General features: G+C 41.7%; 1 protein-coding gene across 1 annotated transcript; it reads left to right on the top strand.

Annotated features, from left to right (window-relative positions):
- The first annotated feature begins 275 nt into the window (after positions 1–275).
- Positions 276–27,400, top strand: GALNT15 (polypeptide N-acetylgalactosaminyltransferase 15). Its single transcript, XM_075271389.1, has 10 exons — positions 276–1,221; positions 6,530–6,696; positions 9,655–9,859; positions 13,689–13,856; positions 15,775–15,892; positions 17,562–17,753; positions 18,245–18,376; positions 18,476–18,571; positions 19,765–19,893; positions 26,892–27,400. Exons 1-10 carry the CDS (start codon positions 740–742, stop codon positions 27,024–27,026), a joined length of 1,824 nt encoding a protein of 607 aa, XP_075127490.1. The 5' UTR covers positions 276–739; the 3' UTR covers positions 27,027–27,400.

Below are 27,400 nucleotides of genomic sequence, written 5' to 3'. Positions count from 1 at the left end.
TTAAATAAACACTATCTAAATGCATTTCCCTTCTATCTTTTCATACTATTATCTGTACTATCCATTGTGATAGTTTATTCTCACTTTGGCATCTACACCCCATCCTCAGATTCATAAGGCAATACAATGTGTACTACAAGCTCAGATTCAAAGTACATTGTCAGTGCAGAATATGTTGTAAGGAAAGCAGTACCCAGGAAACATAGTGGGCGTTAGGACCAGGATGCAGTGACTAGGAGTGTCTGGCAGCAGAGAAGTTGTGTGTGAAAGGCAGGCAGTGGCTGCCTATTTACATCTGTTCATCTGCGCTCAGTGCAGTATCACATCAGAGCAGGGATCTCACATCTGGGCTGCGAGTGGCTGGGATAAAGGATAACACTACGGGAAAAGAACTGCTTGCTCCCTATAAGAAGATGATATCTAGAGGATATGGAATATTTTTTATTTTTTACTAACATGGAATTCCACTAAAGATGTATAATCCTAAAGAGATCCCTGGGATTACCGCTACTTGTTTGTTGATTCTATATATTTTCTTACACTGACTGGAAGGAATTTATCTAAAGAGAAGGGAAAAAGAAAAGAAAATATACAAGAAAGGAACGTGCATTTGGAATGTAAAGAGGAAAGACAGACCTGTGTGTGGGAAAATACATGCGAATTGGTGAGGGAAACAGATCTGGAATGAAGATAATTGCAAATACCATGACGGTGTGTGCTTTACTATACATCAAGAAACATGTTGTTGAGGAAGAGGAGCAGGTCACTGCTGTGCCAGCTGCAGATACTAGTTCTTATGTTGGCATTAGTTTTACTGCTACTCATGGTGGCTTTGCTAGATCCAGAAGTCCAGAGTGAGGACAATTCTGTCTATCTGAACCAGCATCATGGTGGTGGTAGAGTGCAAGGATGGGCAGGTGTTGGCTCCGTGCTGGAGCCTGTTGAGGAAACAAATGATTACAAGGTGGAGGTTTTGTCACCACTTTCTTCTCTCAGGGATGAAGAACTAATAGCTATTGGGATGTCTGGAAGCACACGAAGCATTGACAAGGTCAGGAAGAATATGTACAGGATAGTAAAGCACCACAAGAAGAAGAATGAATATGATGTAGTTACTAACAATGAACAAACTGAACAAGCAAAGAACACTCAAGGGTTTGATGAGGATGAGAGTCAGACAGTTTCTTTACGCAGGGCAATACCTGATGGTCGACATTCATTGTAAGTACTGACAAAACTGCAAGTGAGCTAAAATTACTTTGCACACTATCTCTACCCACTGCCAAGACCTTAAAGAGGACCTTTCATGTCCTCAGAGCTGTGCAGCATTATATACCGCTATAAAACTGAGTGCACTCAATTCAATTTAAAATTCCCAGTGTGTGCCCAAGTGCTGTTTCGGCACCGACATCTCCCCACTGTCAGTAAGGCAGGCCTTACAGCCTAGACTCATCACTGGGCTTTGAAGAATGGCCTCCCTTAAAATACAAGGCTATGGAAAAATACTGTCAAGGGGGCGTTCCTCACATCCCAGTGATGACGCTAGGCTGTAAGGCCTTTCTGACAGTTTCTAACCTAACGGCACCATGGTGCATACTGGGAAAGATGACAGTGCACACTATTTACATTCTAGTGGGATGTCACCTCTGAGGACATGAAAGGCCATCTTTCAAATCCATAAGAGACAGGTTGGCTGAATCTACTATACTGCATTTTATAAGTAGGTTTTATTTTTATGGTTAAAAAAAATCTCGGAACAAAAAAAAGACTTCTCTAACTTTTAATAATAAACTAATTAGGTCTGTGCTGTCATCCTTCCAAACAAGTGTTAATGTTTATCTGCCCCACCAGATTTATTATCATTTATGCCAGAAATCTGTCTTAAATGATGCCAGAGATCTCTCGCCATCTATGAGCTGATGTAGCTCTCCTTCCGAGCAGATGGTGCGACTCATCATATATGAGGTACAACCTCCACCAGCCTTCCAGTGTTATGAAGACTGGTATTAATAAAGCCAGTCTTCATAAATTTGCCCTACTGTGCACATGTAGGATTTGTGTACACAACTATACTTCAGCTTCTAAAAAAACTCCGATTTGGGTTATACTGCACCTCAATATTACTTATAAAGTGTGTTTTCTTGTTATCTAAGTCACAATTCTAGACAAACAGAAGGAGGGAGATGAAATGTTATGCTGCCCTTGACCCTTTCCAAAAAAATGACATATTGGAGATGTGGCAGGGCTGGGGTAATCAGCCTATTATCATCATCTATGCCTGTTTACTGGGATACGTGATGACTGGAATCTATGTCATCTATGACCTGATGTAGATCTCAGTCCTTGGCACAGACTGCGGGAGGATGCACTTACTGTATGACGGGATGTGGACCTCATCATAACTTAGTTACTTCTTCCAATAGTGCAGAGAAGATTAACATCAGTGTTATAAATGCCAGTCGTGATAAATCTCTCACAATGTAACTAAATGACTAAAGTGTAACATTTTATTAAGCACATCTTTTATTGTACAGTAGATTCTCCTTTTGCAGCCATTACCTCCACCAAATGTTTCCTGTAGTTGTAATTAAGAGTAATGTCAAGAAGAAATTTTGGTCCATTCCCCCTGCAAATACGTTTAAAGGGTTATTCCCATCTTAGCAAGATGTTGTCACAACTCCACTTAAGGCTGAGGCCCAATATGAGGCCCCAAGCTGTTTTTGTTGCAGATTTTGCTGCGTTTTTTTTGAGCCAAGGCCTTTAGTGGGTTGAGCATAAAGGATATCTATAAATTCTCCTTTAAGCCGTGTTCACACTGGGTTTTTTGGTCAGGATTTTGATGCAGAATCCGGCTAAAAAAAAACACCTCCCATTGAATTCAATGGGTTCCTTTTTCCGCGAGCGGTTTGTTCCCGCTTGCGGAAAAAAGAAGCGACATGATCTTTCTTGAGGCAGATTACGCCCTGAAATCTGCCACAGAGTCCATGGTGTGAAACCTCCCTCCCAACTAGGCCAATTCATTCGGGCCCAATCCGGAGCGGAACGCCAGTTGCAGCCAGCGCCGCACCTCCCATGAGGCGACCTGAAGCGAGCGCTTCAGGCGGCGCTATGTCAGGGCCCCAGGGAGGACGGCATTTTTGATTACCTAAGCCAGTCTAGGACAAGCTGTCCTGGACTGGCTTAGCACCGAGCGGTGGATTGGGGAGGCCACTGGAGCAGCGCTGCTCCAGCAGCCTCCCCTCACGCTCAGGCAGAGAGCAGGTCATCTCCGTGCCTGCGAACGCAGCTAAGCACCGCCTCTTCGCTTAGCCCCGCCCCCTCTGCTCAGCCACGTTCCCTCCTCCCGGGGGGGGGGGTGTGTGTGTGCTTTCTGTCGTTCGCCTCGGGCGGCGAAAGGGGAAGGTTCACCCCTGGTCGCAGCTAGCCGTTTTTTGGACTGGATTCTGAGGAGACCTCTGCGTCAAAATCCAGTCCAAACCCCCCTTCTGTCAACCCGGCTTTATATTTCCCATTCCTTTTGTAGTCACTCCTAGGTTTGGCTCAAAAAACCACAGCAAAATCTGCAACAAAAAAAAAGCAGTTTTTCCACAATGTGGGGCTTTAGGCTAAGCTAATAGTCAAGCAGCGCTGTTCTACACTGTTCCTGTAACTCCCACATAGAAGGTTGGAGCTAGGGAAATAGCATAGAATATCTAGCTACACTGTTTCCATAAATCCTCTATGGGCGTAAAGGGAACAGCTTAGGGCAGCGCTGCTTGGCTGTTCCCGTAACTTATTCCCAGCTTGGCAACAATTTGCAAATAAAGCTGTGTTTGTCAATATCTGGGATGCCTTGTATATCTTGTATACACAGTCAAATCATGTATCTCGGAAATATTTGGAAATGCAAAATATAAGTAGCAGCCCCAAACCATGATTCACAGTTGAGATGTGGTTCTTCTGTTGGTATTCAATGTACTTTTACTTCCAAACATATTGTTGGATATTTGTGCTAAAAAGTTCCATTATTGTATCATATAATATATACCCAGAAGCGTTTTGGAATATCTACATGTCTTGGGCAAACTTGATATAAACCACTACATACTTTTTACAACAGTGGCTTCCTTTGTGGCATCCTACAAATACTGTTTTACTTATTTTTCTAATAGTGGACACAGGAATAGGGTTTTTTTTTGCAGTTTGCATGGTCTACAATAGGACTTTTGCTGTTATCCTTTTGTTCTTTGTCACCATTTTTAGGATGGCACATTATCCTCTTATAGTGCTCTACGGGAGTGTTATTCCTTCTCAACTTCAAATATGGCAAATCCCAGGATCAATATCCCATCTATAAATACCAGTTCCCATAACTTGTAATTTTTTTTACTTTCAAGAAAGCATGTTTGGAACTTGCCCCTTCTTGAACTTATACAAGTTATCAACCATCACAGCATCATGTGGAAGTGAGTTCCATAATCACATAGTTCTTACTGCAAAGAAGCTCCAGCTGTGATCCAGCCATTCATATCTTTTCATATGGTAAGGGGGTTTCACACTTGCGCCCGTGTCTGCCCGCCGGGTCTCCGTCCTATTCCCCAGGGAAAGTGCTTAGGGGACGGATTCCCGGTGGTCATTTTTTTTGCACGGGCGCAAAGTCGGACATGCAGGCCCCCTAAGTAGGTCCACCTCTAAGACATGTCTGGGTAAGTAGTGGCAGCATTGGTAGCTGTAGCAATATGAGTTACATTATATCATGGAATAATATTATGGACCAGGCTGCAAGACATGTCTGGCCAAGTGGTGGAAGTGATGGTAGCTGTGTCATGTGTGCTCCTCCTTAAATAGTAGAGATTGTTTTCAGATTAGTGCAAGCTGTGAGACTGCTGGATGAGCAACCAAAAAACCACTCAGGGCTCGTTCACATCTGCGCCCGGGACTCCGTTCTGCAGGTATTTGTTTACTGCCCAAAACTGGGCAGGAGACGGAAACCTGCAGGCATCATTCAAACCCATTCATTTAAATGGGTTTGAATAGTGTCCGGCCGTGAGCGCCGGTGAGCGTTTTATGCTCTCTGCGGCGAATTGTTGTTTTTTTTAAACTGGACACAGAGTCGGACATGCAGTACTCGGTGTCCGGTTTAAAAAAATCAGTTTCGCCGCAGAGAGCATAAAACGCTCACTGGTGCTCACGGCCGGACTCGGCATGACAGGTTTCCGTCTTCTGCATGCAGAAGACGGAAACCTGATAACGGAGTCCAGACTCTGGTGTGAACCCAGTGTAAGGGTCCATTCACACAGAGGAAAATGGTGAGAAATTTGGTGTGGAATTTCAGCGCTGAAAAAAAAAAGCCTCCCATTGACTTCAATGCTAGCAGAAAAAGTAACCCATTGAAGTCAATTCCACACCAAATTCCTCACCATTTTCCTTCGTGTGATGGACAGTCAGAATCAGCGTTTTGCTGTTAGAACAGCAGTTTATATGCATTTAACAAAAAAGTAAACTCTTGCCTAAAACCCCTAAGAAAAGATTTTTCAATAACATGACTGACTAACACAATTGTCAGTAAAAACTATGTTAATCTGCGGACAGATCAAATTCCTCTACTGCAAAGCAGACAGACAAAATTAGATTATTGGCAATGAGAGGGTTAACAGTCCATTGTCTGTCCGTATTATGTGTTTTTCAGTATTATGTAGATTCTATTAAAAAATAAACTAACGCTGGGTTCACACCTGCGTTCATGTCTCCGTACTATGGTTTCCGTCTTCTGCATGGCAGAAGACGGAAACCATAGACCGGGTCCGGCCGTGCACGGCGGTGAGCGTTTTAGGCTCTCCGCCGCGAAACCAGATTTTTTTATCCGGACACAGAGTAGTGCATGTCCGACTCTGTGTCCGGATTATAAAACCCGGTTTCGCGGCGGAGAGCGCAAAACGCTCACTGCCGCACACGGCCGGACAGCTTTCTCACCCATTCAAATGAATGGATGAGAGAGTCTCCTGCAGGTTTCCGTCTCCTGCCTCTGTTTTATTCAGGAAATGGAAACCTGCAATAAGGACCGATGAACGCAGATGTGAACGAGCCCTAAACTATGATTTTCAGAGGTAGACCTGTCCTTTAATTGAAATGACGTCATCTGTAATGCTAGATGTTCCGATGTCACGTACCTGGATGGCCCTGCATTATATTACTGTAAACATGTCAGATGTTCTGTGTTTAGATAAACAAATGTTTAGGTAAGGGTAGGACGTATTACAGGTTTTTCTAAAACATCTTAGATGCAGGTAAGTATTCCTGATTGGAACCTTAGATAGTCAATTCTCTTGAGATGAATATCACAGGCATGTTGTAGTGAGGACAGCACTTCAGTTTCTTCATACTGCAGAGTTTTATTCTAATTTTGCATCGAAGCCTTTTGTCTTGTGAGTTGTTTCCATTGCATTGATTATATGTATAGTTGATATATATTTGCATATTTTATTAATGACAATTATGTATGTCAGACATAAATTAATTCTTTATTTCAAACTAAATGTTTTCTGTTCAGATGTCTCAAGGAAATTTACAATGAGAACCTTCCTACCACTAGTGTCATCATCGCCTTCCATAATGAAGCGTGGTCTACACTACTGAGAACTGTTCATAGTGTTCTAGACAACTCTCCTAGAAAGATCCTGAAGGAAATCATCCTCGTGGATGACCTAAGTCACCAAGGTAACTCTTGAGTTTTAGTTAAATCTTAACAAGGGTCAGTCCAATCTTGGCCAATGATAACCAAGACAGGATTAGCTGGCTGCAAGTCCCAACCACCAGTTCTGGACCTACGGAAACAGTATAGTGGCGTTAGTCTACTTATTTCCATAACTCTAATGGTAGTGAATAAAAGCTACAAAAACAGTGTAGCCAGTGGCATGACTAGGAATGGTGGGGCCCCGTGGTGAACTTTTGACATGGCTCTCCCCCTTCCCTGAATGAATATCCCCCCCCGAATGTCTCTCTTCAGACCCCAGAGTATAATAATCAGAGACTCCGAGGATACAGCACGGTGGCTCAGTGGTTAGCCTTGCAGCGCTGGAGTCCTAGGTTCAAATCCTGCCAAGGGCAACATCTGCAAGGAGTTTGTATGTTCTCCCCGTGTTTGCGTGGGTTTCCTCCGGGTACTCTGGTTTCCTCCCACACACCAAAGACATACTGATGGGGAATGTAGATTGTGAGCCCTATATGGGACAGTGACTGACAATATCTGTAAAGCGCTGCGGAATATGATGGCGCTAAATAAATACAAACATAAAAAACAGTGTTACTTACCAGTGTTACCAACAAACAAAAACAAAAAAAATCCACAGTGGTAGTGGCTGCTGTTGTGCCCCCTAATGTCCCAGGCCCTGTTGCTACCGTTGCTACCTCGGTAGTTACGCCCCTGAGTGTAGCACATTTAGCTGTGTATACGGTATAGCTTAGCTGTGGCGCTATGTATACGGTATAGCTTAGCTGTGGAGCTATGTGTACGGTATAGCTTAGCTGTGGAGCTATGTATACGGTATAGCTTAGCTGTGGCGCTATGTATACGGTATAGCTTAGCTGTGGAGCTATGTGTACGGTATAGCTTAGCTGTGGAGCTATGTATACGGTATAGCTTAGCTGTGGAGCTATGTATACGGTATAGCTTAGCTGTGGCGCTATGTATACGGTATAGCTTAGCTGTGGAGCTATGTGTACGGTATAGCTTAGCTGTGGAGCTATGTATACGGTATAGCTTAGCTGTGGAGCTATGTATACGGTATAGCTTAGCTGTGGAGCTATGTATACGGTATAGCTTAGCTGTGGAGCTATGTATACGGTATAGCTTAGCTGTGGAGCTATGTATACGGTATAGCTTAGCTGTGGAGCTATGTATACGGTATAGCTTAGCTGTGGAGCTATGTATACGGTATAGCTTAGCTGTGGAGCTATGTATACGGTATAGCTTAGCTGTGCTACGTTGTTTCCATAGCTCCCATTCACCTTGCAATACAAAACTTGTGGGAAGTCCCATCATCAATATTGTTATTAGATTTTAACTACCAACACGGTTACCCATAGCTTTTTATATGTGTCCTGATCTGGTTATTTAATAACAACACAATCTTAGAACCCAAAATTATATTTGCACCAAAAAAAGCTAACACATCTGTGTAATGTGCAATTTTTGAGGAAAGGCTAGACTTAGAATGAAGCATGGTTTATTTTAAGTATAACTGGTTGCTTATCCAGTCATCTCATAGTTTGTATGCTTTTGCAAGCAGGACCCTCACTCCTATTGTGTCAATTGATTTATTACACTGTAATGTCTCATTATCTGTGTAAGTGAACCCCATGTTTTGTAAAGTGCTATGGAATAGGTTGGCGCTATATAAATAAAAATGTATTATCAGTAGATCTGAGAAGCCTTATGTGATACAGGAGCTCTGCAGATAGGACGTTGATCTAGAGATTTATTCTGAATACCATATTTTGAGTCTGGAAGGTTTTATAATATGGGGTAATTGGAATCTGCCTTATAGGAATCAACATGGCAGGATTTGATAGACATATGTCCTTAACCCATATGAGAGTGGCCAAACTATTTTTGTTCAATCCTTTTACAATTTAGCTGTAATCTAAAAACTACTGTAGTGCCTCTTAAAGGGATCATATCATTAAAACTCAATTTTTTCTCACTAACACGTAGGAATAGCCTTAAGAAAGGCTATTCTTCTCTTACCTTTAGATGTCTTCTCCGCGCCGCCGTTTGGTATAAATCCTGGTTTTCATCAGTATGCAAATGAATTCTCTTGCAGCACTGGGGGCAGGCCCCAGCGCTCAAACAGCACTGGGGGCGTCCCCAATGCTGCGAGAGAACTCTCCAGCGCTGTCTCCATCTTCTTTAGGAACGTCCACTTCACGCATCTTCCTCCGGCGCTGGCCTCAAACTTCTAGGCCTCGGGCCTATGGAAAAGGCGACTGCATGTGCCCGCCAGCCATAAGAACAGACATTTGCATACAGACGAAAACCGGGATTTATAATGAACGGTGGCCCGGAGAAGACATCTAAAGGTAGGAGAATAGTCTTTCTTATGGCTATTCTGACGTGTTAGTGAGAAAATATAGAGTTTTAATGATAGGATCCCTTTAACTATGTAGGTGGACAAACTATGCAAGGATTATTAACTTACCTTGTTATCCAGCTATATTTTAGCTTTTTTTCTTATAGAAATTCTACCAAACGTACTGTATAGCATTGTTATTCCACCCATATTATGAGTCTACAATACTGATGGGTTATCTTCAAGCTATTTTACATATAACCTTCCAGTTTCCATATATTTTGAATAAGTGGGTGGATTAAAAACAAATTGCTCAAGGGCACAATGGCAACTAAATTAGATATGGAAATTTGCATTTGTACTTGGCAACAGAACAAGACTGTACATTAAAGGGACATTCGCATCTTGGACATGTATGAATGTTTACATGAGGTCAGAATAACACTTTAATGTTTTTTTATATACCCATGTAAAAATCCCCATAGATTTACAGTACATTGTACACAATACAGTATACATACAGTCATAATACGAATAAAAAAAATTCATTATACTCTCTATTTACTATATACATACTTCAATCTGTCTTTATATGTTCTTTACTCAGGACATCTCAAGACTGCCTTAAGTGAATACATATCTAGGGTTGGTGGAGTAAAACTAATAAGAAGCAACAAGAGACTTGGTGTCATAGGAGGTCGGATGCTTGGGGCAGCAAGGGCAACTGGAGAGATCCTTGTATTCATGGACCCACATTGTGAATGTCACCCTGGCTGGCTAGAACCTCTTTTAAGCAGAATAATGACTAACAGGTGAGATTAAATATGTGGCGATGGAATATTCTATGTGATCATGATGTTCAAGAGGCTCAGAAAGTGTTAACCCACCAGCCAGAGTCCCAGAACATCCTCAGCTGGCCCAGGCTCTAATTTAAAATACAGGCCCAAATTAAATCAGGCTGCAAAGGTGTACTGGAAGACATTAATTTGAGCTAAATGTGAAGACAGATACTTGTCATTAGGGTTTTTCCTAGTAGGAAAAGTTTAATCAAAAATTTTCTATTTTACTGAAGATATGCTCTCTGTATGTAAAGGCATCAGCAAAAGAATTCAGAGTGCTACCGAATATGCGGCACTATATACATAAAATGCAGATACACAAAGGGACTGGCCATGAATTCAAATGAATTGCCTGGCAGTGAAAGTTAACACTAGAGGTGGAGTGCACAAGAGTGATTGACCTATGTTCATTAACTCGGCTACATATGTACTATGGGTTCTCTTAAACTAGTTCATTTATTGTTAATATAATATTTATATTTATTACAATCTTAACCACTTCAGTACCAGGCCAATTTGTGGTCCAGGACCAGACACATTTTAGGTTTATTTTGTATGTGCAGTTTAGAGGGCTGTAACATTTTTCTCATACATCTCTCCTTCAACTAATTTTTTCGTCTTTTTTTCGGGGACACATAGGGCTTTATTTTTATGTTGTTTTTATTTTCAATTGTGTTTAAATTTTTTTTAGATCTGTGAAAATATAAACAAAATAAGAGGGAAATTGTGTCTGGTTTTCACTTTTCTTTTTTTTTAATTTTATTTAGTAACACATAGTGCTACTGAAAAACTTAATAAAACAGTTTTTCCTCTCCATTATGGTAATTTTTATTTTGTATGGTTTTGTCGGGGTTGGGCTATAACCTTTAATAATGGCGTTTTATGGCGTATTATTTTAATTATTTTTTAAATTATTTTATTTAATTTTTTTTTAAAACTATTTTATTAATTTTTTTTATATATATATTTTTTCATATGGTGTCCCCATAAGGTCATAAGAGACCTTTGGAGACATCTGATCACTTTTTTCTTTGTTAGGGAGGCTGATTTCCCTTGCAACTGGGGCTAGTACATTTAGCCCCAGTTGCAGGAGGAATACAGCCTCCTGCATGCTGTTCTTTAGACTTACAGAGTTGATCTGGGTCCTGTAGGATCCAGCAGATCTTGCAAGACACTGAGCCCGGCAGATCACGTGACCGCTGGGTCAGAGGGCGGCCCCATCATGGTGGCACGCATAGCTGTGTATACAGCGCTCATTGAGTGCTGTATACACAGCGATCGAGAAGATAGGGAAGGTAATAAACCTTCCCTGCCTTCTCTCTGGGTCTCATGCAGCTGCTGTGTTCTGACAGGATGTACCGGCACATCCTGTCAGAACAAGGCAACCACTTTCCGGACGTAAATAGTCTCTTGGGCGGTCCGGAAGTGGTTAACTCTTATCCCTGCAAAACTAAAACCCATAGCAGATATTTACTGTTCAGTATAATTTTACAACTCTCCATAAAAATTTTATGCGATTTAACAAGTTACATCGAAATGTGTAAGTGGTTTCAGAGTTCCTACAGTGCTTTGCTCTCTGGTTACAGGAATGTAGAAGACCTTTAAATTTAGTATTGTACAATAAATAAACCATCGCAGAATCCTCTCTTTCCCAACATCAACCATACACATATAACACGAGAAGCACCTGGTCAATGACCAGCCTGTGGATATTCTATATACCATAAGATGATGTGGGCCGCTGATATCCCACACCAATGTCTAATATTGGTAGTTTAACTACTAGTGATCATGGCATCTATGGGATCTACACATACAGTAGAGGAGTTCACTTTTTCCTGTACACCACCATCAATGCCTTAAACACAATGGTGTGGGTTTACAATTTTATAGAATATTTCACTGTCCTATCAGAATAACAAAATCACCAAAACACTTAAAACAAAATATACACAAAGATTTTTCTGATTTTCTGTACATTTATAAAAATACATGTTGTTCTGCAAAAGAGGAAATTTTCATTTGTTTGCTGTAAGAACAAGTGTGTAAGTAAAACAGATGTTAGCACTAAACTTTACTTTCTATATCTGGTTCTTTCTCAATGTACTATAGCTAACATGAGCTTGGTTATAATGTAATAGTCAATACAGAACAATTTCCCAGGGGAGAGACTGCCGTGTGTTACATTGTGTGAATGCCAGAAATAGGCCTCCAAAGTTAATATGATAAACGGCAACTGTAAAAATACTCTATGGTCAATACCCCAGGGTATAGAATACTTTTTATTATTTCTTTTATTTGAAACATTCCTGTAGATCAGGAATACACAGCACAATAGTACAGTATATACTATACGATACTGCAATGTCCTAAGAAAGTGTATTTCAATTTCAAGCCAACATAGTCATTGACACAGAATTCCTGGGTGAAAACCTGAATACATAAGTCTGGCGTTGACTACAAAAATACCTTTAATGCGAGATATAACACGACAAATATTGTCTTAAAGAGGATCTTTCATCAGATTGGGCACAGGCAGTTCTATATACTGCTGGAAAGCTGACAGTGCGCTAAATTCAACGCACTGTCGGCTTTCCCGATCTGTGCCCCGGGTAAAGCGCTATCGGTCCCGGTACTGTAGCTCTTCACAGTCAGAAGGGTGTTTCTGACAGTTAGCCAGGGACACCCTTCTGCCCAGCAGTGCCTATCGCGCTTTACAGTGTGAGCGGGGAGGAACGCCTCCTCCCTCTGCTCACAGTGCTCGTCCATAGACGAGTATTATTAGGAGGGGAGGGGGCGTTCCTCCCCGCTCACACTGTACAGCGCTATAGGCGCTGCTGGGCAGAAGGGCGTCCCTGGCTAACTGTCAGAAGCTTCCTTCTGACTGTAAAGTGCTACAGTCCTGGAACCGATAGCGCTTTACCCGGGGCACAGATCGGGAAAGCTGACAGTGCGCTGAATTCAGCGCACTGTCAGCTTTCCAGCAGTATATAGAACTGCCTGTGCCCAATCTGATGAAAGGTCCTCTTTAAGTATATTGCCTGTAAATAATATACATTAATATGGCCAGTTAAGACTGAATCTTAGCGATAGCAGCCACACCTGTACTATGCCACCGTCATGTTACAGTAAATCCAAAGTCAGGGCACAGCAGATGGGGCCCCACTATGATTTGACCCTTTGGCCATTTAAAATTAGCACTAAAGTATCTACGGGATAGGATTGCACCATAGGTGCAGTATTTCACATGGAGTACTCGCCTGCCATTGTTTTGGCAATACAAAAAATCGGACCAGGTGGACAAGGACTGTGCAGATCCAAGGGAGTTTTGGAGCAAACTCTTTATTTCAGGAAAACACCAATATTACACACAACGTGTTTCAGGGACTTGAAATGCCCCTTTATCAAGTGTGCATCATACTCCATCAATAGGGCTTTTCAGAGTTTAGAAAGATGCTTAGGATAAGAAACCCAGAAGTAATATCACAACTGTACCTCTGGTTGGTAAAATATTAAGGGTGATGCTTTAATATTTTTTTTAGATGTTAAAATAAATTAACATCATTGTACAACATGCTTTATTGTGCCTGTATATACTTCTAAAAATCGCAGCAGACAGATGACAGAAGGAATACATTGTCTGTGAATTGCAATCCAAGTTACAAGAAATAACACCTATAACTCTGTAAGCCCTAAAAAGCTTGCTAACATTGCTAAGACATGAATTGTAACTTATAGTAAACCTTTTCTATACAATTCAATATACAAAAAAGGAAACACATGTTTTTCTTTTCCTCTTAAGGAACTGTATAGTGTCCCCGGTTTTAGATGTAATAGACTGGAGAACGTTTAAGTATTATCATTCTACTGACTTACGACAAGGAGTCTTTGACTGGAACCTTGATTTTCACTGGGTTACTCTATCGGAAAGTTACCAGAAGGTACGGCAATCTCCCATCGTTCCATTCAGGTAATATTTATATGCACAGTTCAGGATGAAATTATTAGGTACTCACATAGCTATAAGCACATTTGTGGAAGTATCCTATTGTGAATAGTAGAAGTACTTCATATGTATCTGCCTGTACTTATGGACGTTGTCTCATCAAGATCATTCCATTAAATGGGATTTCTCGCCATACGCATTTTCAGAATATTCATACAATCTAAATATCTGATACTGTAGACGTAGTTCTCACCTAAGATGAGAATACCCCATTAAATATAGTCTGTTAGAACATATGGATGTCTTAGAAGAATAGGACCTGCATAGGACGCTAGGTGTATCCATGTGTTACATGTACAGTAAAAATAACATATCTGTTGAAATTTAGATTCGTGAAAGGCAATTCTTCATTTGAAATGGCTTGGAAAAAGTCTTGAAAAAATGTTAATTTGATTACATTTTTTACGACTTTTTTTAAAGCAAAATGCATGTTATTTATGAACAAGTAACCTGCCAGGTATTTATTCTACCCTAAGATGGTCCCAGCATGCACAGCATCAAGTAATGACTATTCCTATGGCGCCCCTCACTAAGTTTTCTGTAGCTGAAAAGTCAAAGTATAAGTTTTTAAAACCTTAGATCAGCATATGTAAATGTACCTTATGGCTGAGGCCCCACATTGCAGAAACGCAGCTTTTTTTTGTTGCAGATTTTGTTGCAGTTTTTTGAGCAAAAGCCAGAAGTGGATTGAGCAGAAGCTAGAAGTATAAGAAGTTCCTATATATTTCCCATTCCTTTTGTAGTCACTCCTAGGTTTGGCTCAAAAAACTGCAGCAAAATCTGCAATAAAAGAAGCTGCGTTTCGGCAATGTGGGACCTCAGCCTAACAGAGGCAAAGAGCAGCTTCATCTAGTCATGTAGTCATTGCGTTAAATCACCCCCTTACAGGACAGCAGTTATATAGGGTATCAGGCTGATGTATGACCATGAACGCAACTCACAGAGCATGATTTAGTATGATGACTACATGACTAGATGAAGCTGCTTCCTTTCCCATGACAAGTTAAGGTAAACTTGCATATCCCAATATAGGTGTTAGGGAATTGCAGGGACAGCAATTCCCCACTAGGTGTTGAACCCTGGGATGGGACACAAGAGACAGTGAGCCCTAAGCTGAAGCCCCCAACTGTCCCTTCCTATTGCCAGGCCCTATCCTACGTAATAGGCGGCAACCACGAAGACGGTCCCTTCCTGTATATGTGATACACAAAACGCAGACAAGACGGACAACAACAAAGGGAGGTCAGCTAGCCAAGGGTCAGTAACAGTCGAGCAATGCAGTGCCAAATTGGAGTCCAAAGAATAGTCAGTAGGGAAAGCCAGAGGTCAAGGATTAGAATGCAAGCAAAAATAGTGACAGCAAGGAGCAAGTACGTACAAGGCAATAGCAAGCACTGGTGTGAATGAGACTAAACAGGGAGGAAGAACCCACCCATGGAGTTGACAGGAAGGCGGCTGTCAATCACAGGGCAAGGCCAGATTAACCATTAGAGGAGCAGAAAAAACTGAAGGTGAAGGAGATGGGTGTGGTGGAAAATCAATTACCAAGGTGAAAGAATAGGGCAGTGTTCAGACAGTGCAAGAAGAACCCAAAGGAATAAATCACAACCGAACACATCCCCTGCGCCACAGCATGCGGCCGGATGATGACGTCAAAGCCCGGACGGGCAAAGATGTTACAATAGGGTTCTAAAAGCTTGTAACTTGACTTTTCAGCAACATAAATCTTAGTGATTGTCTCCATAGGAAAGGCCATTACATGACGCTGCACATGCACAAGTTTAGGGCAGAAAAAAAACACATGACAGGTTCCCTTTATTTTAACATTAAGTGCAAAAATGATTTAGACTTGAGAAGATTTTGTTATGTTCTATTAAACTAGGACTCCAGTAATACCTGGATGTGTTATAGCTGTGGATCGTCACTACTTCCAGAACATTGGGGCATTTGATACATTTATGAATGTTTCAGGGGTTGAAAATATTGAACTTTCCATCCGGGTAAGTTAATAAAAATTAAAACGAAAACAGAATCCAAAGTCCATAAATGAAGCAGCAGAAAGGCAGAATTTTATAGAACGTGCATTATACACTCACCGGCCACTTTATTAGGTACACCATGCTGGTAACGGGTTGGACCCCCTTTTGCCTTCAGAACTGCCTCAATTCTTCGTGGCATAGATTCAACAAGGTGCTGGAAGTATTCCTCAGAGATTTTGGTCCATATTGACATGATGGCATCACACAGTTGCTGCAGATTTGTCGGCTGCACATCCATGATGCGAATCTCCCGTTCCACCACATCCCAAAGATGCTCTATTGGATTGAGATCTGGTGACTGTGGAGGCCATTGGAGTACAGTGAACTCATTGTCATGTTCAAGAAACCAGTCTGAGATGATTCCAGCTTTATGACATGGCGCATTATCCTGCTGAAAGTAGCCATCAGATGTTGGGTACATTGTGGTCATAAAGGGATGGACATGGTCAGCAACAATACTCAGGTAGGCTTTGGCGTTGCAACGATGCTCAATTGGTACCAAGGGGCCCAAAGAGTGCCAAGAAAATATTCCCCACACCATGACACCACCACCACCAGCCTGAACCATTGATACAAGGCAGGATGGATCCATGCTTTCATGTTGTTGACGCCAAATTCTGACCCTACCATCCGAATGTCGCAGCAGAAATCGAGACTCATCAGACCAGGCAACGTTTTTCCAATCTTCAATTGTCCAATTTCGATGAGCCTGTGCAAATTGTAGCCTCAGTTTCCTGTTCTTAGCTGAAAGGAGTGGCACCCGGTGTGGTCTTCTGCTGCTGTAGCCCATCTGCCTCAAAGTTCGACGTACTGTGCGATCAGAGATGCTCTTCTGGCTACCTTGGTTGTAACGGGTGGCTATTTGAGTCACTGTTGCCTTTCTATCAGCTCGAACCAGTCTGGCCATTCTCCTCTGACCTCTGGCATCAACAACGCATTTCCGCCCACAGAACTGCCGCTCACTGGATGTTTTTTCTTTTTCGGACCATTCTCTGTAAACCCTAGAGATGGTTGTGCGTGAAAATCCCAGTAGATCAGCAGTTTCTGAAATACTCAGACCAGCCCTTCTGGCACCAACAACCATGCCACGTTCAAAGGCACTCAAATCACCTTTCTTCCCCATACTGATGCTCGGTTTGAACTGCAGGAGATTGTCTTGACCATGTCTACATGCCTAAATGCACTGAGTTGCCGCCATGTGATTGGCTGATTAGAAATTAAGTGTTAACGAGCAGTTGGACAGGTGTACCTAATAAAGTGGCCGGTGAGTGTATATATGATTGTAAAATGATAGTGTTGTGGTCTGTGATTTGTATGTTATAGGCTGGCTTTATAACTTATTATTTCTATATTATAAATTCTATTATTTAAATATTAGTATTGTTGTTGTTATAATTATTAATAATAATCATAATAATAATATTGATATTTTTTATTTACATAGCACGAGTATATTTCTTAGCACTTTCCACATAGGGTTTATATTAAATGAATTATATTAAATGGTTTATAGTTTACAAGTAGCTCTGTAGATAGAAGAGTATGTGATGCTTTGAGAAATAGATTAATATACAATGATATAGTTTAGTCTTTGTATGATAATGATTGTTTTCCTACAATATATGTACAGGTTTGGCTTTGCGGTGGCTCGGTAGAAATTGTACCATGCTCAAGAGTTGGCCATTTGCTTACAAATCAAACATACAATACAGTCCTAAATGAAACATTGTTAAGAAATAAAATCCGGATAGCAGAAGTTTGGATGGACTCTTACAAAGACATATTCTACCATAATATTGGGAGGGAATTGGTAACTAAGCTGGTAAGAACTTACTGTACATTATACCGTAAAACTTCAGCTTCATTTTCACTTCAGGTTCATTTTTTGGAATTGTTCTCCTTTCTCTATCAGTTTTCTATGGTCCATTCCTAGCTCGTATTCATTCCTTCCCACAGTACTAGCTAACTTACAAAACTTCTGATATTTACCCTTATTCAGAATGGATCCTCATGTTCAGTATAAGGATACCAGGATTGTGTTGTTGCCATATTCCCATCTTTAGTTACGTCTGAAGAATGTAAAGTGTATATAGCATAAGAGAGTTACATATACAGCATTTCTATAATATACTTCTATGAATATTACATAGCTTGGCTATCTATTATTTTAGCCAGGGATTAGTATTATATATGTAACCTTTATTTAATTTACTTTAAGATCCCAATTAATAGAATACACTAAGATTGTACTTCCATTTTTCAGTTTGAGTAGCGGCAATATCTGGAATTACAACACAATTTTTCTCCCTTTAGATAGAAATAAATGATGTCACCGAGCTGAAGCAACTTCGCTTAAGACTAGGATGTAAGAGATTTACATGGTTTTTATCTGATATTGATCCTGCCATGAACACTTCATATTCAGAGCTCTACTCATCAGGACAAGTAAGATATACACTTTGTGTCATTTTTTGACAATGATACACACACATATAATACCCTTATGCAATACATATTGATTCCAGCTCTTGATAACTTTTACAGCTTTTTAACGCTGGTATTGGACAGTGCGTTCAGTATTCATATGACAGAAGAATTCAGCTGATTGAGCTTTCTAGTTGCAATGACAATATGAATCAGGTAACTTATCCTTTATTTCAATATGGTACTTTTATTTACCACTAGCTTTTCCCGCAACTTCATCCACAGCCCCCACCACCCCCGCGCAACCCACCTCCAGCGTGGCCCCGGCCTCCCCCGCCCCTTCCTTTGCATCCCCCTCATGCTCCACCCCCGGCCCCCCTCCACCCGGTGTGGGCATGATTGAGGAACAAACATCCAAACACACAAACTTTCACATTTATAATATTAGTGAAATACAAAATAACATCATTAGAACAAATCAAAGTCATAGACTGTATATAATGTCTCACCAGCCTTCTGGAAAGTGGGATTAAAAATAATTAAAAAAATCAATAAATAACAGATACTTTTTTTTTTTACTTAAAGAGAACCTTTCACCAAGTCAAGCTCTTTACATCAGCGCAGTTGAAAATTTTTCTGTAACCCACACTGTTCCTGAGCAATACATGCTGTTAAATGTTGCTATCTCATATGTTATTTAGGCCCTGTACTGTCAGGAGGGCAGTGTCAGGCAGAAGCAGACAAGGGGGGTGATTCTGATATCTGACACTGTCTGCCTCTGATTGGAGCTCTGAATCACACCCCCTCCCTGACACCGTCCTTCTGATATTACAGAGCTAAAACCTCACATCAGGCACCATAACTACCTGCACTGATTTATTCAGGAACAGTGGGGAGCTAGAGAAAAAAATTGTGGAATTAGTAGCGTAGTGCGGATTAACCGATGTTAAGAAGTGGAGTTGGTAAAGATGGTGACAGGTCCTCTTTAAAGAATCCTTAGAGCAGATTTTACTAATCCTAATAGTCCAAACTTGACTAGTCAGTTGTAAAATGCGCCATATTTATCTTACAGTAGCTTATGATGGTTGATAAATCTGCCAGATGTTTAGACTGTCTAGTGTAAGATTACACAACCTATTAATTGGTTTAGTTTTCACACTTTAGTGGTTTATTTGGCACAGTTGTAGCACACCATGTTATCATTTAAGACACAACCCCTTTTGTCTAAACCCTGATATATTTTGCATTAGTAAATTTTCATTCTTGTATTTTAAATATATTATTTTTCCTGATATTACTCCAAAATAATTTGCATATTAGAGTAATACATTTCATAGTGAGATACACTTTACATCATATTAACTTTATATTTTGAAAGTTTAAAAATATACAAATGTTTTACATTCTAGGGAATTGTGTATTATGATAAGAAGATCCAATTAAGAGCAATAGAGTCTGTATGCCTGGATGTAAGAAATGAAAAGGTTCTCCTAAGAAACTGTAGCCTCAATGATGTATCCACATGGAATTTTAATGAGGTACAGATATTGTTTATCTTATATCATATGAAAAAGTTTAGGTCAATGCTGCACATTGCCTGATTCGCTTTGTATTGTTCTTCACTTGTTCATCATTTAGAATTCAGTTCAGTCTTTTGACCCCATACTGCCCTGTGTGACTCTGCCCAAAATATGGCTTTGTGAATGAGGCCATCATTTTTGGCACAGGTTGATGAGGTCTTATTCTATATTTATTGTCTGTGAATATAAAGCAATCTATTGTGTACCTATTAAAGGGGTTGTCCAAGATAAACTGAAAATTAACCCTTAAACTAAACTCCTTCCCCCTACCTAACTTAATTGCCCACATCCCTGGAGTGGTCATGTGACTATTCCAGGGACACTTTCTGATAATCCGGTGATGTTTCGTTTCACCACTTTCACCTTTTCCCTATCCCCTGCAATACTTACCAAGCTTTCCTGTGTCCATGGAACAGCCCCCTCTTACTGTCTCCTAGTAGTGGGCGGAATAGGTTAGCTAGGGAGACGGGGGAAGGAGGGGCTAGTAATCGGCGGGATCGCTAGTCTTAGTCACACAGGGAGATTGGGAGGGGCTAGGCTTAGTGAGACTGGGAGGGTGGAAGGGGCTAGGTTTAGTGAGAAAGGTAGGGAGGGAGGGACTAGGCTAGTGAGATAGGGAGGGATTTGTAACAGAGTGAGAGAAGAGGGAGGCTGAGTTAGAGAGAACTTGTGTAGCAGATACACAGGAAGCTGCACAGCAGGAAACTATACCTTGTAAACAAAGGCAGAGGATGCAGCAGCAACCAGAGACAACCAGAAATCACTCCAAATACTGCTAAAGCTATATGGGTGTACTTATTAATCCATCACTAGCACTAACAGAACTTTCTTTAAAAAAAAACAAAAAGATTTTCTGCCTGGAAAACCCCTATAATTTTTTTTTTTTAGCTCACCCCTCAGGAGTGAACTCCCAGACCCTCTAAAGTGGAACCTTGAGCGCCATTGGGGCTGGGGCCTAGATTGGGGAAGGGACCCATGTCCCCTACCAAAGGGTCTACGTCTCCTCCTAGATGACTGGGGCAAGGACTTACCCCTTCTGTCCATTAGCCCCTCCAATAGCTCATCAAGGCCTCTGCCAAACACCTTCCCAGGCTCAAAAGGGTAGCGAGCACAAAGTGAATTTGAAGGTGTTGTCTGCCCTCCAGGGTTTAAGCCACAAGAGCCTCCTGGCCGCTGTGTAGAGGGACATTGTCTTGGAGGCTAGATTTAGCTGTTGATGAGAAGCTTCACCCAGAAAGTCAGCTGCCAGAACTAAAGAACTCATAAATTCTAAGATGTCATCACTGGGCACTCCAGAATCTATATCTCTCTCGAATTGTGCCAGTTGAGTCCGAAAACTGTCAGAGACTTTGGTGGACACTATGGCTACAGAGGCCTGAGCTGAGCACGTGGGGTAACACTTCTGCAGGGTTCCATTCACACGGTGGTCTAAGGGGTCCTGCAAATTCGACCCATCATGCACGGGAACCACCGTATGGCGGGATAGTTTAGACACCACCATGTCAACTTTCGGAGGAGTGCCCCATCGGTCCAGCTGAGATGGTACAATTGGGTACATGGACTTGAAGCGTCGGGTAGCCATATGTGATTTGTCCGGGTGCATCACTCCAGCTCCATTCGCTTGGCCCAAGAATTGTCCACACGGAAGGCCCTGTGCCCCCTAGTGGTGGACAAGGAGGCTTCCCCATCAACATCCTGGTCCCCCGACCGGATGGATTTCAGCAGCCTATAAAAAACCTTATCCACAGGGAAAAAAGGTCTGCAGGAAATGCTGGAGTTTTCATCTCCAGTAGAGAAAGTCTCATCCACTACCTGCAGGCCTTCAATGGAAGGTAATGAGAGGAAGCGCCTATCAAGACGTTGTTTTTATTTATTTATTTTTTAAAGCTGGGAGATCGAGTCATGGATGTCCTTTAATGAACCCTCCTAGACGAGAGAGAAGGACACTTACCCCAGGAAAACAGTCAGTCAGTCTGTCACCTCAGCAATGGACTTTGAAGTCCGGACTACCATGAACTCCTTAACTCAGACTACCACATCATTGGTAGAAGGCTCTTCCCTAGGAAGCCACAGCAGGAGCAGCAAAGAGACCAGTCATAGCCATCAGGAAGCGGCATATCACAATCTGCACATGCAAGATGCTTCTGCTCGGACGCTCTCCTTCAGGAGCAGAGGTAGAGGATGACAGCTAAAGGAACAGAATACTTTAGATAGGTTGAAACGGGAACAGAAAAGTACCCTAACCCTAAGTACCCTTAGGGACTGGAACAGAATTTCACACCAAAATGAAAAAATAGTGACACTGAACTTAACAGGTAGCTGGTAGTCAACAGTCCACAGTACCAAGGAACCCGGAGGCCTTTAGAAAATAAAAGACCAACAGGTGTTAAATAGACCATCAAATGCAGCAGGCAATCAAGGAAGCTAGCCACCACAGGTGGCAGGTAGCCAACATTCAGGCAGACACTGCAGGTGGCAACAGGCAAGTAGCCGACAATCAAGTAAGAGGCAGGTAGCCACCACAGGTGGCAGGTAGCCAATAATCAGGCAGCTACCACAGATGGCAGGTAGCCAACAGTCAGGCAAACACCACAGGTGGCAGCAGGCAGGTAGCCAACAATCAAGTAAGAGGCAGGTAGCCACCACAGGTGGCAGGTAGTCAAGCAGAGTGTTAAACGTGTCAAAAACACATAGAAAATTAGGTGTAAACATGTACACCCATTTTTTGGGTACAAATTACATCAGCATTCTGGTGCATATTTATTAGTTTATCTGCCCCAGTGTGTGAACAAGGCCTCAGCATTGAGTGAAGAGCTACATAACTGAACCGACCGTCCTCTTCAAGCTGTTAAGCTCAAATGACACAAGATGGCTCAGGTAAAGATCTATACACATTCTACACCCATTCTGACATCATGGAATGTCTGTGATGTCATGTGGCATCTATAATGCAGCAGAGATCTGCACCATAAAACCTTCATGTACATGATCACATCTCAGATCACAGCACCAATATAAAACTATATCACAACATGTAAGAGCCCTGATATATCGTGACACATGTCTGAGTCATGACACACACATAAAGGGACCCTCTCCTCTAATACATATCACCTACAGCTCTATTTAGGAGAACACAGGATCCCAGACTGGTCACCCCCTGATTCAACATGACAAAAAGGAGCTGATAACAGAGAACTAGAAGCAGTTTCTTGCCGGTTTATGTTACAAAATGTTTCGTTCCACATTTTTCTACAAATTATAGGGAAATCTACCACAGAAAGAACCAAATATAAAGGCATTAACCTAATGGTTCACCTCCCTGTCCAAGCATCCTGTTCAACCATATGGACAGATCTTTGTGCATTTTGGAGAGGTAAAGCCCATACCCCAGGTGTGCACATGTTCATATAGACAGTATACAGTACTGTACACTGGCTGTAATTCTCAGTCCTTATTCTGTACATATAGACAGTATACAGTACTGTACACTGGATGTAATTCTCAGTATCTTTTCTTATTCTGTATACAGGATCTGTTCTAAATGAAAACATAAATGACACCCCCACATGCGGTCCCCTCAACTGACCCCCCTCCCCAATATATGTAACTCATTTCTTCAATATCCCACTGCTCCAGCACAGATGCTATAGTGGCGCCTTCTAGTCTTTGCTTCCTGTTCTACAACAATGATATACTGAAATTCATGTGACCACTGCAATTCATCTATATATCCCAATTCTCCCAGATGTTCTAGGTGTCTCCCCAAAAGGAGAGTGTTCAGAACACTTAGTGCCTGAAGGTGAGTGGCTTTCCCCAAAAATTGTGCTTAGGAACCTATACACCTCATCCAAAATGTTGGCAAGTATGAGTTAATACTATGACTGCCTGCAGTGGTCACATGAGCCTGTACCCCACTTACTTCCTACTGTGCCCATTTACTGTATGCGCAAATGTATATTCACAAGATCCCATTCACCCGATGGAGGCCAAAAGACTGTCCCTTCTGACCTCTGTCAGGCTGGTATACATCAGCAAACCTTTTTATCTGCTGTATGGGGTAGCATGGTCAGTTACACTATTCCGTACAGGAGTTTACAGAAAAAGCACGTCTCCAAAGAGGCCCCAGGATCCATAAGACATTTGGTCTGACCCAGACCTGACCTGACCTGGATCAGGGTAATGTTACTTATAAATGTACTGGTGTGCTATGCACGCAAATACCATAGACATCTATGCCGGAGCAGGGAGCTGTAAAGTCTCTGGCATTAATGACTGTATAGAAGACTGGACATGATGGCGTAATTGCATCATACTCCCTGTGAGTGACCCTGCTCAATAGCAGAACCAACCGTACTGGGTACCTATCCACAGGATAGTGCTGTTAGTGGACAGAATGTAGCACTGCTACTATGCAAGTAATAGAAGTTACACAGCAGCCCCATCCTCTGTATAGTAGTGGTCCTGGGTAATTGCAGCGCCATTCCTATTACTTGAAAAGGAGCAGTGCAGCATCCTGTCCTGTCCCGGAAGCTGCTAGTACAGCTGATCTGTGTGGGGTTCAGGTGTCGAAGCCTGACATATCACATACTGAAGCCCTGTCCTGTGGATAGGTTATCAGTATAAAAAAAAATCAATTTGGAGCATGAAAAACCCTTTAATTGATGTGATGTTTATTGGGATAGAAGTCTGTGTAGTGCACGACTATTGCACTACCTGTCCACAGGTAGTGTGTGATACTGCATTTTAGCTGCATTTACTTCCATGGAGAGCTGCTCTTACTTTTAATTTTTTAATTTTTCCCACGGAAAATTGATCATGATTAGGGTTGAGCAATCGTGTTCGGAAAAGATCGGATTCGGAGAAAATTTCATGATCGCCATAGGAATTCCGAACACGATCTTTTTATGTGGGATCAAGATCGGTGATTTTTCCCACAATGCATTGCTTAGCCTTCACACTGAGTATATGCTGTATATTCAGTGTGAAGGCTCCGTTGCAGTTCCATAGGAATGAATGGAAGCAGCCGACACACAGCCTTAACCCCCTGCGCGCCGGCTGCCTCCATTCATTTGAATGGAAGGCTAAACTATATCTCTAGCAGCTACTTACCTCTAGAGATGGCTGCTCCGGTGCCCTCCTTCTTCTTGCCTCGCTGCCCTGCCTCCCAGGTTAGTGTTTAAAGCGCTAGGTAGGCGGGGCTTGTGGCTTAGAGTGTGGGCGGGTACAGGGCGGGGAGACGTGACGTCTCCCCTCCCAGTACCTGTCCACACTCTCCTAACCTGGCAGGGAGGGGGCAGTGAAGGAAGAAAAGCAGCGTGGAGCAGCAGCGAAGCGAAGAATGAAGGCAGAATGAAGGCCATCTCTGGAGGTAAGTGGACACCAGGGGGTAGGATTGCTTTTAAAATCCAATCTCCGATTAATGAAAAAATCCCATTGACTTGCATTGGGATCGGAATTGGGATCGAGATCGGGTTCGAATGAAAAATGATCGGAAATCGGATTTTAAAATCGATCCTGAAAAGTCAAGATCGGCTCAACCCTAATCATGATCATTGCTCATTCTTTGTGTGAATGTCATACATACAGTATTAGGATCCTTATTTCAGGCAGTATCTGATGTTGACATTTCACACATTCCAATAAAAAAACATTCTCTATGTACACATATTTCTTAATTATTTTTTTTTAACAGAATTTCACTTTCCAGTATCTGAACTTAAAAGTAATGGTGAGAGATTTATAGACTCATAAACCTCTAGAAGAAACACAATAAAACTGGTTTACAAGTCTTTAAGTGTCAAGGATTATACTGTAATCTTAGGCAATTGTTGTACATTATGTAGCCCTTAGTACAGCCTTGCCTATTACTCATAAATGAATAGGATTTCATTTCATTTCCAACTGTATTACACCCACGATATATGACAATATATGATCTCTAAATTGAGAAGAAAATCTGAAACTTGTAACATGTTATATCATATAACCAAATGTCAGGGTCTGGGGTTTCTAGGTGGGGTGGCATAGACACACAAATCCAGTTTCTTTAGTCCAAAACAAAAATAGAGTTTTATTTTCACTCAATAAATATAGTGCAGCAACAAAAGGAAACAATACAAAAATAAATACCTGCCCGGCTAGGCTCTAACTAAACATAGAATAGGTTACCTCACCTAGAATAAACAGAAACCAAAAGCAAGGTGAGTCATTCAGGACACAGCTCCAAAAATATGACCTCTCTGTCAGCTCTCCAGCCAAGCTGTGCCAAAGTCTGCTGCTGGAGCTGGCTTCTTAAGCCTCCTTGACGAGGAGACTCTATATAGCTGAGTCGGTGCCGGAACATCCCCAAAGTGTGGACTGGAGGGGGGTGGAATGACAGGTCCCACTACCAACCTACCTGCCATTCCTAAAAATCCAGTAACCGGAACTTTGAAATAACCCTCAGCAGACAATAGTCATCTGCTGAGAAACGTTCTTTCTGGAGTTTTCTCATCTCACCCACCTTAGTAGTCTGGGTGAGATGTATACCCCCTCCATTACCTGACCAGCCATCGGCTTACACAAACTATACATCCAAAAATCAAATACCGCATTTGAAGATACAAAATGTATTACATAATATTACTAATCTGCTTATTGTATGTACAGAAAGGCTTGTAATGGTAGATGTGAAGGGACACGTCTGCTGTGTCACGTGGCTGGGCCTTCAGGCCTCTTCTCTCTGCCTACCACACTACTGTGGCATCTCCTGCCCACAGCCACTGGCTTCCTCTCTCTGCCTAAAAGTATTATTCTTCCAGGACATAGGTCCCATGCTTCAGTATTTGTCTGTAGAGCAAACAGAAAATGTGTCTGGTCCTGAATCAGAAATTGGCCCGATACTGAAGTGGTTAAATGACATGTTTCATATGTAATAAAGTATGTAAATTATGCAATATTATTTTCTGTTGCAGAATGGATTGCTGATACATCTTCCTACTGGCAAGTGTATGGAGGCAGGAAAAATGCAGACTAGCAACACATTTCTGTTCATAAAACCATGTAACTATAGGCAAAAGAACCAAATCTGGAAAGTTATACCAAAGTGAACCAGTCAAGATGTACTTTTTATTGTATGATATATTTTTTACTAATATTTATGCATTATCAGAATCTTAACTTTTGGCATCTTTGGGATCTAAAATAGCACAGCTAGGCGTTATGATATCCCTATTGTAATAGATAGACTTCATTTGCTACATAAGTTTGACATGCTTATCATATGAATAAGTTGAATCCAGGACCAGATATACAATATGTGCAGACACACAGGGGCCCTTTGGCAAAGGAGCATCCTAGAAAATAACAGCACATTTGGCTATCTACTTGACCACTTAAAAGGGTACACGTCAGGTGTTTTTTTTTTCACCATTAACTGGCCACACCATTTGCAGAATATAGTCACTGTCTTTCCATTGGTGTC

The sequence above is a fragment of the Leptodactylus fuscus genome, chromosome 4 (assembly GCF_031893055.1).
Source record: "Leptodactylus fuscus isolate aLepFus1 chromosome 4, aLepFus1.hap2, whole genome shotgun sequence".
Lineage (NCBI taxonomy): Eukaryota > Metazoa > Chordata > Amphibia > Anura > Leptodactylidae > Leptodactylus > Leptodactylus fuscus.
The sequence above is the reverse complement of the archived record's forward strand: the minus strand, read 5'-3'. Positions and strand labels throughout refer to the sequence as shown.